This window comes from Girardinichthys multiradiatus, chromosome 10 (assembly GCF_021462225.1).
Source record: "Girardinichthys multiradiatus isolate DD_20200921_A chromosome 10, DD_fGirMul_XY1, whole genome shotgun sequence".
Lineage (NCBI taxonomy): Eukaryota > Metazoa > Chordata > Actinopteri > Cyprinodontiformes > Goodeidae > Girardinichthys > Girardinichthys multiradiatus.
Window position 1 is genome coordinate 34,759,270 of NC_061803.1, and position 15,547 is coordinate 34,774,816.

A 15,547-nucleotide genomic window follows, 5' to 3' on the forward strand; every position below is an offset into this window, starting at 1 on the left:
GAAAACTATGAATTCCTTTCAATTCGTAATTATACATTCTGTTCATTTATCACAAGACCAATGCAATTAGTTGTAATGTTATAAAATGTCAAAACATTTAATGAGGATAAATTCTTTTATGAGTAACTGAATACAACAAAGGTGTGACAACCCAAACCTAAAGTATTGAAGTTTTCTGACATTTAATGTCTGGATTTCGTTTTGAGATGAAACATCTGACAAGTAAGGCCTAACATTACTCAGATGTAGCTGCTCATCACAGTCTTATTTGAGCTTGACAGATCAAGAAGAAAACATCTTAGTTGAATTTTCAATAGAATGAGATACTTTGCCATCGTGGAGATCCTGGTCAAGTGTCCCCATATGCCTGGTAACCAACCAGTAATGGTCAACAGCAGGGAAGAAACAGTGGTTAAAAAACTGGTGGACAGCCAGGATGCTGCCCAAACCAGCAAGCTGTAGTTCCTTCAGGTCTTGATTTTTAAAGTCTTCATTCCCCACATCCTGAACAGTGACGCGTCTCTGTAACAGAATATAATTAGTTGTAGCTTATGCTTTTATTCTGTCCATACAGTGATGATGATGATCTGAGGTGTTCTTGAAGATAACATCCAGCAGTGGTCTTTCGCTTATAAACAGACCATAACAACACAGCTGGGTAATGATGTCTGGACTTCCACTGCAGGAGTTCACAAAATACGTTTAAAAAAAAAGTTCACTGAACATTTCTAGTTTGTGTTAATCTGGGATGATGACATCACAAGAGGCACCAGATTTAGGCCAACAGCAGACCAGCTGTTTCTGACAGATTTCACAGTTTCTGAAGCATTTGAGTAGTATGGGGTTCAACCTAACTTGTTTTAGAGGGAACCTTGCTTTTTAATGGGTAGATCTCGATTTATTTTGATTAAAATATGATTTCCAACAAAATACCAAAACAAATACAAACCCTGAGCATGACCTGTTTTAATGTAACTGTATCTAAAGTAGGTTTCATTCGTTTACAGGAAGGTCTGGCTAGTACCTTTTGTTGTTTCCTCATAAAGGTAAATCAGCTTTTAGAATCATGTTTTTAAGGAAATACTGGATGCTGGGCCTAAAATAACTGAACAGGTGCTGACCTTATCAACATTATTTAGACTAGTTAGGCTGCTTGGTGTCAAACTCTTGCCTCCTTCTAAAGACGTTTTATCATCCACACAAAAGTGTGTTAACTCTTATGTAGGAAAGATAAGACCACCTGGAAATATTTATTTGTAGTCTCCACTTTTTTCTCAACCTCAAGTGACTTCTCATGAGTGTGGCTGCGACGCCTGATCTGGACCAGGTTCTGTCCCAGAGCACCAGAAACCTGCTGAAACTTCAATTCTGCACAGCCCAGAAGTACTTCAAAAAATTCCAGGAACGAAATCTACAAAAGAGTGAAATTTGCTGGTTAGAAATCCAAAACAAACTTGAAATCCATCCACTGTCATTAGAGATTGATGGATGAGTTCACTGAAGAGGCAGACCTCCAGTTCCACACAGGAAGACTGGTTGTTGTTCTCTGCAGTGATGAGCTCCAGTAACTTTGTTGTGGTCAACTGGTGATCAAACAGTCCCAGATCCTGGGGAGGTAAGAATGAATTAAATAATTCAGTGCCTTAAATATGTTTTAGTGACATTGTAGAGTTGGCATTTATGAGATTAGCAGCAGCTGGGAACAATGCATTCACATTTTCTATATATCTCAAACTTTTTCACGTTTTGACTCATTATAACTTGAGATTGTATTTCACTGGGATTTTATGTGATAGAAAAAGTGGTGCATAATGAGGTGGAAGGAAAACGACACATTGTCCAATTTCAAACCTCAAATCTGATACCTCTTAATAAAATCATGTGCAACCAAAGTCACACCTGCAACCCTAGCAAGACAGGACGTCCACTGAAACTAACAGGCTGGGTAAGGAGATAATTAATCGGAGAAGCAGTTAGGTTGTCCCTTCTGACTCTGGAGGAGCTGCAGCTACAATAAGCTTTATGGAAGAGTGGCAAGAAGAAAGCCTTGGTTGAAAGAGAGTCATAAGAAGTCCAGTTTACAGTTTTCCACAAACCATGTAGAAAAACCAGGAACCACATGGAAGAAGGGGTTCTGTTGGATAAGACCAAATTTTTTTGGCCTACAGGTAAAACACTGTTGGAAAACTAACTGCACAACACTCTGAAAGCAACTGTGGTGATGTGGAGATGGATGGAGCTACAGAGCAGGTTAGAAGCTGCCAGGTACCTCAGACTGAGACAGAGGTTCATCTTCCAGCAGGACAATGTCTCCAAACATACAGCCGGAGCTACAATGAAATGGTTTAGATCACTGCATATTCATCTGTAAGAATGGCCCAGTCAAAACACATAATTAAATCTAATTTTAAATCTGTGGCAGGACTTAAATACTGCTGTTTTCAGAAGCTCTCCATCCACTCTGACAGAGCTTAAGTTGTTTTGCGAAGAATAGGCAAAAATGTCCATCTCTTGATTTACAAAGCCGTTAGATCAATATCCCAAAAGACTTGCAGCCATAAATGCAGTAAAAGGTGGTGCTACACAGTATTGATTCAGGGGTGCAAATTATAAATCCACAACACATGTTTTAGATTTTCATTTGTAAAACAAAGTTTGAAAACCAAGTTTCATTTTCCTCCACTTCACAGAAAACACTACTTTGTTTTGGTCAGAGAATTTAAGTACACCCTTTCATCAAACTTTTTGACAGGTGGGCGGGACTTCCGGTGAGGGCGGGACTTCCGGTCGGCGCCATGTGGGCGCCATGTGGGTGCCATGTGGGCGGGAGGTCACGTGGTCAAGCAGGTGGTGTGTCCAAGAGGGCGTAACCGTGGATGCTGATTGGTTGTCGTCATTAGGGGCGATACCTTAAATGAGTCAATTAAAACACAGGGGTGTGTTTAAGGGTGTTACGGGGAGGGCCTTAAATGAGCCAATTAAAACACACAGGGGTGTGTTTAAGGGTGTTATTAATAATCTGTATGTTTTTCAGGCGTTAATACATCTAAAAACAAAAAAGACATGCATCCTTTTATATTTTAAAGGTATAATCAACTTAATGTTGACCTATCACATGAAATCCTAATAAATGAACTGTGTAACCTGACAGAATTGTAAGTTCATTTTGCTTTTACAGCAGGACCTATTTGTTGAATATATGAGCCAGTCTAAATCAGTTCAAAATAGAAAAGACCTAAAAAGTAAATTAAAAGATTGTGCTTCACTACATCGATGGAACGAGAAAAACCTTCAGCTTCTGCGTCAACATACTGGAAAAGCAGCTGAAATAGGTAAGACGAATATCAGATTAACAGAAAAAAAAAAAAGAACTTCAGTATACTGTTTCCAAGTTATAAATTGACTCTAGCAATGATGTGTTTGTTTTTGAATCATGAGAGACTCCATTTTAGGAAAAAGGAATGATAATTTTAGTTACCTGTAGCTTTTCTAAAACATTTACTTTTTCATCTTAGAGTAAAAGGTTATTCAGGGAGTTACAGTTATTCTATATCCATCTGTTAGGGGCGATGTCAGGAAGGGCAGTTAGGTCTGTTCCTTAGATAACCATATCACCTTTGAACTCAAGAAGGGTTTTGGTCTTAAAACATAGTCTTTGCAGTTGAGATAACACTGTCATTTGGATTGCCTCTGAACCTCTGTGTTATTGGAGAAAGCTGCAAAAACCATTATCAGAAGTTTTGATGGTTAGGAAAATTCCACAGCAGATAACACTGTCATGTTCTGGTATAAATACTGTGTGTAAAATGTTGTTCGGGGGCTCTGTTTCATTGGCTAACCTCAGTGTCAGGGTCTTCAAATGCTGAATGTCTTTGAAACACAACACTTGTTACATTGAAAAATACCAGTACTGACAAGAAAAAATGTCGGTAAATATTTCAGGAAACCTGGAAATTGTGGCATCTATTTCTGATAATTCACAAAAGTACAATGACATCTTTAAAAGTAAGTAAGTGAGTTAGTATTCATCGTTAAGAAATCATTAAATGCATGTGAATGTTCTCTAATTTTGTTTATATATATTGTTTATATATATATATATTTGTTTCTTTGTCATAGAATCCACCGCTGATGACCTTGATGATTTCATCTTGACACAATCAGATTATGGTAAGTAAATGTTAAATGCAATAAAAATATATATATATATATTATAGTTAACCCTTGACAATGTTTCAATTTATAGATTTGATGAGAGAGGTAAACCCGAATGATCAAGTTGGAGGGTTCAGTGGCTGGAATCGACAGTCAAAATTGAGAAGGCGAATTATTTCCAAACAAGAAAAACCCCCAACAACATCTGAACTTTCTTCTAACACAGAAATTAAAACTGATTCTTTGAATACTCCTCCGCCAATTATCATAATTTCCCCTGAAGACACACCGGATAGGTTACCGGCACCTCCAGAAAGTTACCGACATTTTTTCTTGTCAGTACTGGTATTTTTCAATGTAACAAGTGTTGTGTTTCAAAGACATTCAGCATTTGAAGACCCTGACACTGAGGTTAGCCAATGAAACAGAGCCCCCGAACAACATTTTACACACAGTATTTATACCAGAACATGACAGTGTTATCTGCTGTGGAATTTTCCTAACCATCAAAACTTCTGATAATGGTTTTTGCAGCTTTCTCCAATAACACAGAGGTTCAGAGGCAATCCAAATGACAGTGTTATCTCAACTGCAAAGACTATGTTTTAAGACCAAAACCCTTCTTGAGTTCAAAGGTGATATGGTTATCTAAGGAACAGACCTAACTGCCCTTCCTGACATCGCCCCTAACAGATGGATATAGAATAACTGTAACTCCCTGAATAACCTTTTACTCTAAGATGAAAAAGTAAATGTTTTAGAAAAGCTACAGGTAACTAAAATTATCATTCCTTTTTCCTAAAATGGAGTCTCTCATGATTCAAAAACAAACACATCATTACTAGAGTCAATTTATAACTTGGAAACAGTATACTGAAGTTCTTTTTTTTTTTTCTGTTAATCTCATATTCGTCTTACCTCTTTCAGCTGCTTTTCCAGTATGTTGACGCAGAAGCTGAAGGTTTTTCTCGTTCCATCGATGTAGTGAAGCACAATCTTTTAATTTACTTTTTAGGTCTTTTCTATTTTGAACTGATTTAGACTGGCTCATATATTCAACAAATAGGTCCTGCTGTAAAAGCAAAATGAACTTACAATTCTGTCAGGTTACACAGTTCATTTATTAGGATTTCATGTGATAGGTCAACATTAAGTTGATTATACCTTTAAAATATAAAAGGATGCATGTCTTTTTTGTTTTTAGATGTATTAACGCCTGAAAAACATACAGATTATTAATAACACCCTTAAACACACCCCTGTGTGTTTTAATTGGCTCATTTAAGGCCCTCCCCGTAACATCCTTAAACACACCCCTGTGTTTTAATTGACTCATTTAAGGTATCGCCCCTAATGACGACAACCAATCAGCATCCACGGTTACGCCCTCTTGGACACACCACCTGCTTGACCACGTGACCTCCCGCCCACATGGCACCCACATGGCGCCCACATGGCGCCGACCGGAAGTCCCGCCCTCACCGGAAGTCCCGCCCACCTGTCAAAAAGTTTGATGAAAGGGTGTACTTAAATTCTCTCTTTGGTCTATCACAAAAAATCTCAAGTAAAGGAATTTCAGTTCGTTGTCGACAAACCATCAAAAGGTTCAAGGGGTGTGAATTCTTTTGCAACACTCTGTAGGTGACTTTCAGCCTCTTATGGACATGGTAGGAGGAGTTTGAACAGAATCTTAACGAGGAAGACAGGTTTAATGCTTTCGATAATTGAAATTTGATTAGAACCTGAAAGAAAACACTGTGACGTGTGGTATTTGTGTGTGTACAGCTTGTAACACCTTGAACATCCACAGCAGCTGTCTGCAGGTCATGGATTCATCATCTCTGTGGGTTAAGTAGACCCTGCAGAAGGTGTCAAAGATTTCCCAGCATCTGTTTGCAAACTTCAGAGCCTCCACTGTTATTTCTGGCTGCTTAAACAGGAAACCTGGATTAAAGCCGCTCTAGTTATAAATTCAGCTCAAAACGACAGAATTAACATGTAAAACATGGGAGTTACTTTATATTAGTGTGTTAAGGTATGCTGTCAAAGGGACATCTATTCCATATTATTCTACTCATGTATTCGATAAATTTATTTATTCACTTGTTCTTTATGGAGTCTATGAACATACGTAGAAAACATAGAAAAAAAGGGCTGATAAATATAAACATTAATATGCACCAGAAACATATCTAGTTCTATGTTTCTGTTTATACTTGTTTAGACATTTCTTTTATATAAAATGTAACAATAATCTTAAAGGCAATTCTGAAAACAATACCAAGAAAAATTATCAATTAAATAAAAACTGTTTTAATATTTCATGTTTATATATAAAAACTTTTTAAATTTTCTAGTTCACATTAAGCATTAGGTTTGAGTAAAATAAAGTCAGCACCTTTCACATTCCTCGCATTTGGGAGAACATCCTCCGTCATCAATCTGGACAGGCAGGCAGCCAACAGGTGCTTGTGTGAGCTGTAAATAGAGAAAATCCTAGGTTTTTATTTTCATTTTTTCTAAAGTTATTTCTACTTCATATCTTCCTCGTTTAATTCTTTAATTTCTAGAATAGCGCTGCTCGAGGTGGCAGCAGGATGGAGTAGCTGTGTTACTTTTGATTCTGATTTATTCTTTTTTGGGAACTATTCCTCTTGCGGTGGATACAGTTGATTTTTTTTGGACGACTGTCCTCTCTGGTGTCGGCTTGGAGGATTTTTCCTAATACATTTCTACTTTTGGACATTTGTTATGATGCATTGCCATGGCAACAGGGTTGTTTCTTACAACCGGGAGCAGCTGATTAATATCTCAAAATCTCAAATAATATTTCAACTTCAACCCCAAATCCCTGATGAATTGAAAAGTAGACCCCGTGGATGCCGAGCAGGAGCTAAGAGAAGAGAGAGAAGGAGGAAGTTCAAACAATCTCTTCCATTGATTATGATGGGCAATGTGAGATCGTTGGGAAACAAATTGGATGACCTCCAAGCCCTACAAAGGACCCAGCCAGAGTACCGGGAATGCAGTATTATGTGTTTTACTGAGACATGGCTGCAGGATCATATCCCCGTCTCCAGCGTCTCTCTACCGGGCTTTTTAACCATACGAGCAGACAGAGATTTAAAGAGGAGCAGCAAATGTAAAGGAGGTGGACTGGCAGTATTTGTGAACAACAGATGGTGTAATCCAGGACATGTTACTGTGAAGTGTCGTCTCTGCAGTCCAGATATTGAACTGTTGGCAGTAAGGTTTCGTCCATATTATTTACCCAGAGAGTTCACCAGTGTTATTTTGGCAACAGTTTACGTTCCACCTTTAGCTGTTGCCGACACTGCATGTGATGTCATCAGCTCAGTTGTTGCTAAGCTACAGACACAAAACCCCAATGCGTTTGTTGCAATTTCTGGTGATTTTAACCATGCTTCACTCTCTGCTACATTTCCAACATTTCAACAGTTTATTAGCTGCTCTACCAGAGAAAACAAAACATTGGATTTGTTTTATGCAAATGTCAAGGACTCATACATCTCTACAGCAAGACCTCCTCTAGGCAAATCAGATCACAATCTTGTTTTTCTCCGCTCGAAATATAAGCCCCTTGTTCAGAGGCAACCTGTAATAAAGAGGACTGTGAGAAAATGGTCACAAGAAGCTGAAGAAGCTCTGCAAGGTTGCTTTGAGGCTACAGACTGGGACGCACTGTGCCAGCCACATGGAGAGGACATCAATGCCATGACTGAGTGTGTAACCGACTATATAAACTTCTGTGTGGATAACATCATCCCCACCAGAACCGTGAGATGCTTCCCCAATAACAAACCTTGGATCACCGGTGACCTGAAGGACCTGCTTAACAAGAAAAAAAGAGCCTTCAGAGAGGGAGACAGAGAATTATTGCGGAGTATACAGAAGCAACTTAAAGTCAAGATAAGAGACATCAAGGAGGTGTACAAGAAGAAGCTGGAGAGCAGCTCCAGCAAAACAATATCAGAGATGTGTGGACAGGGATGAAGAAGATCACAGGCTTCAAGCAGGATGATCAGACCGATGGAGGTCTGGACAGAACGAATGAACTGAACACATTCTTCAATAGGTTCAGTTCAGAAACAAGGTCAGCATCATCCTCTCCTGCTCACAGCCAAACAGACATCCAACCCTCCTTTGACCCACAGCAGAAGGATGATCAGACCGATGGAGGTCTGGACAGAACGAATGAACTGAACACATTCTTCAATAGGTTCAGTTCAGAAACAAGGTCAGCATCATCCTCTCCTGCTCACAGCCAAACAGACATCCAACCCTCCTTTGACCCACAGGACCCACAGCTATCCAGTAACACCTCAAATGTTTTATCTTCCACCTCAACCCTAGACCCTTCTGCTTCTACATGTTTTCCTTCAACCATATCAGAAGATGCTGATGCTTCCTTTGCTTCCCCCTTCCACCTGTGTGTCTCAAGAAGTCAAGTGAAGATGCAACTGGAGAGACTGAATCGGAATCAGGCTGCAGGTCCAGATCATGTCAGTCCTAGAGTCCTGAAGGCCTGTGCAGAGCAGCTCTGTGGGATTTTGCAGCACCTCTTCAACCTTAGCCTGGCCCAGAAGAAGGTTCCAGTGTTGTGGAAGACCTGTCTTGTTCCGGTACCAAAGAAAACTCACCCATCAGTCCTCAATGACTATAGACCTGTTGCCCTGACATCCCATATCATGAAGGTCCTAGAGAGACTCCTGTTGGCCCACCTGAGTAAGCAAACAGTAAACCATCAGGACCTCCTTCAGTTTGCTTATCGCTGTGGAGTTGGAGTTGAAAATGCCATCATACACCTGCTTCAACAAACCCACTGTCATCTGGACAAAGCCAGCAGCACTGTGAGGATCATGTTCTCTGACTTCTCCAGTGCATTTAATCCAACCAGATTTGCTTTGTCAGAAACTCCAGAAGACTCAGGTGGAGGCCTCAACAATCTCCTGGATCAAAGACTACCTGACAAACAGACCACAGTTTGTGAGACTGAAGGGTTGTGAGTCTAACCAGGTAGTCAGCAGCACAGGAGCACCACAGGGGACTGTACTCTCACCATTCCTTTTTACTCTGCACACCTCAGACTTCCAGTACAATACAGACTCCTGTCACCCTGAGATGATTGTAGATTTTAAGAGAAACAGGAATAAGTCAAAAACTATTTCCATCATGGGAGAAGAAGTGGAGGTGGTGGAGGAGTATAAATACCTCGGTGTTCACCTGGACAACTGGACTGGAGTGGAGATGTGACTGTGAAGCCATCTACAAGAAGGGACAGAGCAGACTGTACTTCTTCATGAAGCTTAGATCCTTTGGTGTTTGCAGCAAGATGCTGCATATCTTCTTTAAGTCTGTTGTGGAAAGTGTGATCTCTTCTGCCATCATCTGCTGGGGAAGCAGCATCAGAGCCAGGGACTTAAAAAAGCTCAACCAGCTGATAAAGAGGGCTGGCTCTGTTCTGGGGACTCCTCTGGAGATCATTGTGGAAAGACGGATTCTTCATAAAATGAAGAACATTATGGAGAACCCTGAGCATCCTCTTTATGAGACTGTTGTACAACAACAGAGTGTCTTCAGTCAGAGGCTTCTTCAGATCTGCTGTAAGACGGAGCGCTACAGGAGATCCTTCCTGCCCACAGCCATCAGCATCTACAACGACTCTCTGAAGAAACCTGCATAAGATGAACTACAAGAACATTTAATTTCCCTTTGGGATTAATAAAGTATTTTTGAATTGAATTGAATTGACCCATTAAACTCAGTGGGTGGGATTAGGGCGTCTCCTCAGCAGACCCTGATGTTCGATTTAGCTGCTTCCCACAGCAGGTCAGGATATCGTCTAACACATTTGCTATGACTCTGAGCTTAATGTCTTCGCTGGAAAGTGCAAAAATAACTCTAATAACTTGAAGAAACTGTTCCAGTATTTTCTTTTTTTCAACGACTCTCTGAAGAAACCTGCATAATGAGCTACAACAACATTTAATTTCCCTTTGGATTAATAAAGTATTTTTGAATTTGAATTGAATTGTTTATGCAAAAACAAAAGCTATTAGAATTGTCCTTAAGTGAAACATATTGTATTGTACTGTAGTGCTTTGCTAAAGTATTCATACCTCTTGAACTTCTGAACACAGTGCAGATGTGGAAGAAAGGGCTGTGATCAGATGAAAATTAAATTAAACTCAGCCCACATGCAAAATACTACATTTGGAGGAAAACTAACCCTGAACACACAATCCCCACTGCAACACATTGTGGTGGCAGCATCATGGGGATCCTATTATTGAGCAAGGAAAGGGAAGAGTTTCCTTGTGAAATATCTTGAAACCACATATCCTTTTTCTCTTCACTTTAAAATATAACCTAATTTTGTTGGCATGTCAGATAAATTCCCCATAAAACACAATGAAGCTGAATGCTTTTACAAGGCACTATATCTACTGAAAGAAGTTTTTTCCTTACATCATATCTTTCTTGTAAATGTAGAGGGCCACAATCAACAGAGCCATGAGAAACTCATGACGCTGCATGGATGTGAAAGGAGAGTGAGTCTCTGCTAGACCTGCCTCTTCTGAAACACAGAATAAAAACAATAAAACAAACTACCTAAACATGTCATAGTTAATCAGTCAATTACATTCAGTGTTATTTATATAGCACCACTTCACAACACATGTCGTCTCAAGGCACTTTACAAAATCAATTCAACCAAATCATACAGATTTCAAGTCAAGTTCATACATTCCAATTAATCCTAATTATCAAACAGTGCAGTCGGATTCAGTTTATTATTCAAAGTGGTTAAAGTCTGGTATTATAAATGTTAAATAATAGCCTCTTTGACCTCTGATGAAACGGTCTATCTGGGTCAGAGTAACACCATGATGGTGGATGTAGCAGTCTTTGAGCAGGCGCCAGAACTGCAGGCGGGACAGCAGGAAGATGTTGTCAGGAGGATGGGAACAGCCAAGTCTGCTATAGAAACCATAAATGAGCCTCAGCTCCATGTGATGACTCAGCACCACAAACTCCACCTGAGACACAGCAGCCACAGTATCAAGGAAAGAACGCGAGGAAAATAACTTGTTCAATGCTGTGCAGAATGACCTAAGAGCTGACCTGCCTTCGCTCACTTTCACGATCTCTTTTTGGGGTCTTCTCCAGGATACATTCTATGTTGAGAGCCATGTCAGGTCCTAGTATAGATGAGTCACTTTCTGACAGTGGAAGGACACCTGATGAAATATTAAACTGTAGAAACTGTTAAATGTATTTTGACTGGACATTTAAATAAGATATTTTTTTTACCCAGAGGTGGCGGAGCTTTGTTTTCATTCAAGCCGGCTATCATCACATCTTCATCAAACTTGCATTCAAATACACGCCCACTCCCGGCAGTGAGTTTGCCCTAAAATCGGAGTTGGAAACATATTTTTACAAGGCTTAAAACTTTAAAAATTAAGGATTCCTTTAGATGTTTCAAAACCCAAGATAAAAACTGATCATTTCAATAGACTTAACTGCAGCTGTCAACAAGATAGCTTCTTCTAACATATGTATAGATATGGACCAATATCTACACTGAATTTGGGGTTTTCATAACTGTAAACCATAATTATCAAAATTACAAGAAATAAAGCCTTGCAATATTTCATTGTATGTGTAAAAATCAATGAGTTTTACTTTCTGAAATGAGAGATAAAAATATAGAACTTTTTCCAGATATTGTATTTTTTTTTTAGCTGTTCTTGTATTTTGACTTTTTGCTTCATGACTAATTCCCCTGGAGTGTTAAAAATCAGTTTTATTTGTTAAAAACAATTATTTCTTAATGTGTGTTTTTCTGCTACTAACTAAATAAAACAATATATAAGTTTGACATTATGCTACAGTAAAATCTGAACATGTACATGTGTTTGCCAGGAGGAACAACAAATTTGCCTGTGTCTGTATCTGATTTATGTTTCTCAGACAAACAGTACCGTATGACTGGCCAACCTTTCCATGTTTTTTATTGTTCCTCCATTCTCCTGTGTAGATCGCACCACCAGCATAATAGAAGGTTCCCTTCCCATGCCTCCGACCTTTAAAGAATTCCCCCTGGTACTGGTTGCTCTGAGCATACTGGGATCCATTAACGCGCTTTAAAATCCAGATATATGTGCCCAAACCATGCTGGAAGAAAGTACAGCCAGTGGAATTAAGAACCAACATGTCTGTTCAGTTGACATAAATAAACTGCAGGTTATTTCCATGTCGGCAGTTAGAGGGATATTACAACACTATATGCTCGCACAACAATGTCACTTTCATACCTGTATTCCATTTTTCCAGGTCCCGACATACTGCTGTCCTAGTTCCATCCAGTTCATGGTGCCTTCTCCATGTCTCAGATTGTTCCTCCACTCACCAGTGTAAATGTTTCCAGAGGGGTAACTGTTTTAAAACACGTTATCTGTGTAATATTAACTAAAAACTACAAACTGAGCACATGACACACTTACCACCTCTCTCCCTGTCCCTCTCTCTTGTTCATCACCCAGTCCCCTTTGTACCAAGAGGTCTCCTCCTCGTTATAATAAACTGTACCCTTAAAAAAAAGAGTTTGGGTCAAAGGTTTACATTCACCCATCATGGGAATAAGTGTAATATTAATGTTTAATTTGGGTTTTTAATGGTAAATGGCTTGTACTTGTATAGCGTTTATCAAGTCCACAGTGACCCGAAAGCGCTTCACACTACAGTCATCCACCCATTCATACACACATTCACACACTGACAGTGGTGAGCTAATGTAGCCACAGCTGCCCTATGGCACACTGACAGAAGTGATTTATGTGAAATGTTTTTTGTCCTATTTATCGTACAAAATACGAGGCTCAGACCTGGATTTTAAGCACAGTCGATACATTTTCTATGGGGTTGAGGTCATGGTCATTCCCAGAGATGGGTAGTAACCCCTTCTACCTTTAGTGGTACTTTTACTGCAACGTACTTTTAATTTGATTGTAGTAATATTATTTTGAAGTAACACTACTTTTACTTGAGTAAAACTTCTGGCTGCTCTATCCACCAATGAGGACCAAGCATGTTTTAATGGAGACAGTGTCATGGTGTATTTAAGGTAGGACCCAAATGCAGAGTATAAGAGTGGATGAAAAGGATTTAATGGGTTAACAAAACTCACAATTTGACCAAGTAAAGGACACAGTCAGGAAAGGGACATGAGCAGGATGATACAGGAGCATGGGAACAGAGGACATGGAACCAGGTAGCAAGCAGGGTAATTTCCAGGAGGGTCTCAGGATAACAAGCCAGGTAACAAACAGAATAATGCCCAGGTAGACATCAGGAGGATCCAGTGGCAAACAATGAAACGCAGAGAGTTTAAATACTGAGGGAAGTGGAGTGTCAGCCAATAACCTGGGAGAGGAGCTAATCAGAAGAATGTGAGACAGCTGGCGACCAGGGATGCAGGAGAACGTAAAAGTAAAATTATCCCCAAAAACACAACAAAACGTGTCTAAGAATGGGAAAAGCAGGTAAATATTGAGCTTCTAGAATGATCACAACCATATTGTAAATTTGAGTGTTTAAAAGCCTGGTCCATGCTAGGAAACCAGCTAATTTAAATGAGCTCCACAGATTCTGCAAAGAACAGCGGTCAAATATCCAACTAGGACCATATCAGAAGCTTGTTGATGGCTACAAAACATTAATCCAAATATTAGTGGGGGTGTATGTACATGTTTTAGTCGTTATATATGACTGACCCTGTATGGTGATAAAACAACATTTAAAAAGAGGAACAACTATATAAGAGTTAAATGAGTAAATCTTACCTTCCCATGCCTCTTACCCTGATGCCACTGCCCTTTGTAAGACACACCATGTTTGGCACATTTGTAGGTTCCCATCCTCTGCCTTATTCCTCTGTAGACCTCCCCCATGTAGGTGCTACCATCTAGCCATGTGTAGGTGCCCTGGCCCATTGGTACATTACACACAAAGTCCCCCTGTCAGATTCAAAATGTAAACTCACTCATTAACACATTAGGTGCAATAAATGCATCATTGATGTCAGTAATTCATCACTCAGGGACCCTACCTCATATTTTACACCGTTTGCCTGTGTGAAGGTGCCATGTCCATGCATGAGTCCTTTGGAGAAAATTCCCTTTACAAAACCATTTTTACATGAATATTAAATGAAATATGATAACAAATAAAGTTGCTTAATGTTGCATAGATAGATGCATTTAAATGTCAAACTTTTTGTGTGTCTCTAAACGCACCTTGTACTTGTGTCCTTCTTGAAAAGAAGCAACACCTTTTCCATGAAACTGTCCATCACTGGTTGCTCCGTCGTACCTGTCGCCATGGACAGACATATTTACTCTATTTAGTCAAATCAGATGGAAAAAAGTGAACTTTTCTACATTTAGATGGCATTTTTACTTCATTTATTGTTAAGTTTGTAATTATTTATGTTACCTTTGTATTTTCAGACAAATAATAGCAGGGAGTTGATAAATGCCTTCGCTCTGGGTTTGGTCTGAGTTCCGCTGCAGGATATCAGCCGCTTTTTCTGATGAATTTAACGAGCTTTCAGTTAAAGACTTGTAGCTTTCAGCGTCTGTCGTGTTGTTTTTCATTTCTGCATCTATACACGTCTCTTCGTTGCCCTGAAAATCTATCTGGCCGCGGTCATTTCCCCCGTTTTCCTTCTTTTTGTTTATGTATCTCACGCAACACGAAACATCACTATGGTAACGGAAGAGGAAGCTTCTACCTACGGCAGCCTAAGTTAGTCAAAAAGCAGAAAACATCTTTACAGCATCGACATCACTGATGAGAGCTAAAATAAATACAAGTTATTTTACTGAAATAAGAGTCTCAAATGACAGGTTCATTTATTAAAGGGAAAATGGCTTTCTAAACTTCACATAACTGGTTATGTCACCCTTGGCACCAACAACTGCTATCAAGAGTTTGCAAATTAGTCTCTTACATTGCTGTGGAGGTCTGACCCACTCTTCTTTGCAGAAATGTTTTAATCCAGCGGTGTTGGACAGTTTTCAAGCATGAACGACCCGTTTAAGGTTGTGTCATGTCTGGGCTATTTTGTGACCTCCAGGATTAGTTAAAGCACTCTTGGATTATTTTTGGTAGGCTGGCCACTCCTAGGAAGGTTCACCACTGTTACATGTTTTATTTGTGGATATTTGCTCTCACTGTGGTTTGCTGAGGTCCCAAAGCCTTATTAATGCCTCTGTATCCCTTTTCAGACTGTTGGATTTCAGTGACTTTATGTAAAAAAAATTATCATCTGATCACTGATTTTGAATTTGTTATTAAATTTGTT

At 39.5% G+C, this 15,547-nt stretch overlaps 1 protein-coding gene across 5 annotated transcripts; it reads right to left on the reverse strand.

Moving 5' to 3' along the window:
- Window positions 1–79: 79 nt before the first annotated feature.
- On the reverse strand, window positions 80–14,951 carry rsph10b (radial spoke head 10 homolog B). 5 transcript variants are annotated; one of them, XM_047376364.1, is made up of 16 exons: window positions 14,677–14,951; window positions 14,478–14,580; window positions 14,291–14,359; window positions 14,025–14,198; window positions 12,687–12,772; window positions 12,498–12,618; window positions 12,181–12,357; window positions 11,491–11,590; window positions 11,302–11,399; window positions 11,027–11,216; window positions 10,645–10,753; window positions 6,554–6,633; window positions 5,951–6,099; window positions 1,512–1,607; window positions 1,241–1,411; window positions 80–522 (listed from the first exon to the last, which is right to left on the reverse strand). In XM_047376364.1, the coding sequence occupies exons 1-16, from the start codon at window positions 14,835–14,837 to the stop codon at window positions 283–285; spliced, it is 2,124 nt and encodes a 707-aa protein (XP_047232320.1). In that variant the 5' UTR covers window positions 14,838–14,951; the 3' UTR covers window positions 80–282. The 5 variants fall into 5 exon arrangements, with proteins under 5 accessions (XP_047232320.1, XP_047232319.1, XP_047232322.1 ...); XM_047376363.1 differs by having other exon boundaries at window positions 82–522; window positions 11,302–11,417; XM_047376366.1 differs by having other exon boundaries at window positions 83–522; window positions 11,302–11,417; window positions 14,478–14,553.
- Between the last annotated feature and the right edge of the window lie 596 nt (window positions 14,952–15,547).

What these genes read in the sequence shown, in the direction of transcription:
- rsph10b (XM_047376363.1), bottom strand. Translation starts at nt 14,837, where the DNA reads ATGAAAAACAACACGACAGACGCTGAAAGCTACAAGTCTTTAACTGAA. An exon ending in ATTTGTCTGAAAATACAAAG is followed by an intron (nt 14,581 to 14,676) that starts GTAACATAAATA and finishes TTGACTAAATAG; the next exon opens with AGTAAATATGTCTGTCCATG. An exon ending in GTGAAAGTGAGCGAAGGCAG is followed by an intron (nt 11,217 to 11,301) that starts GTCAGCTCTTAG and finishes GCTGTGTCTCAG; the next exon opens with GTGGAGTTTGTGGTGCTGAG.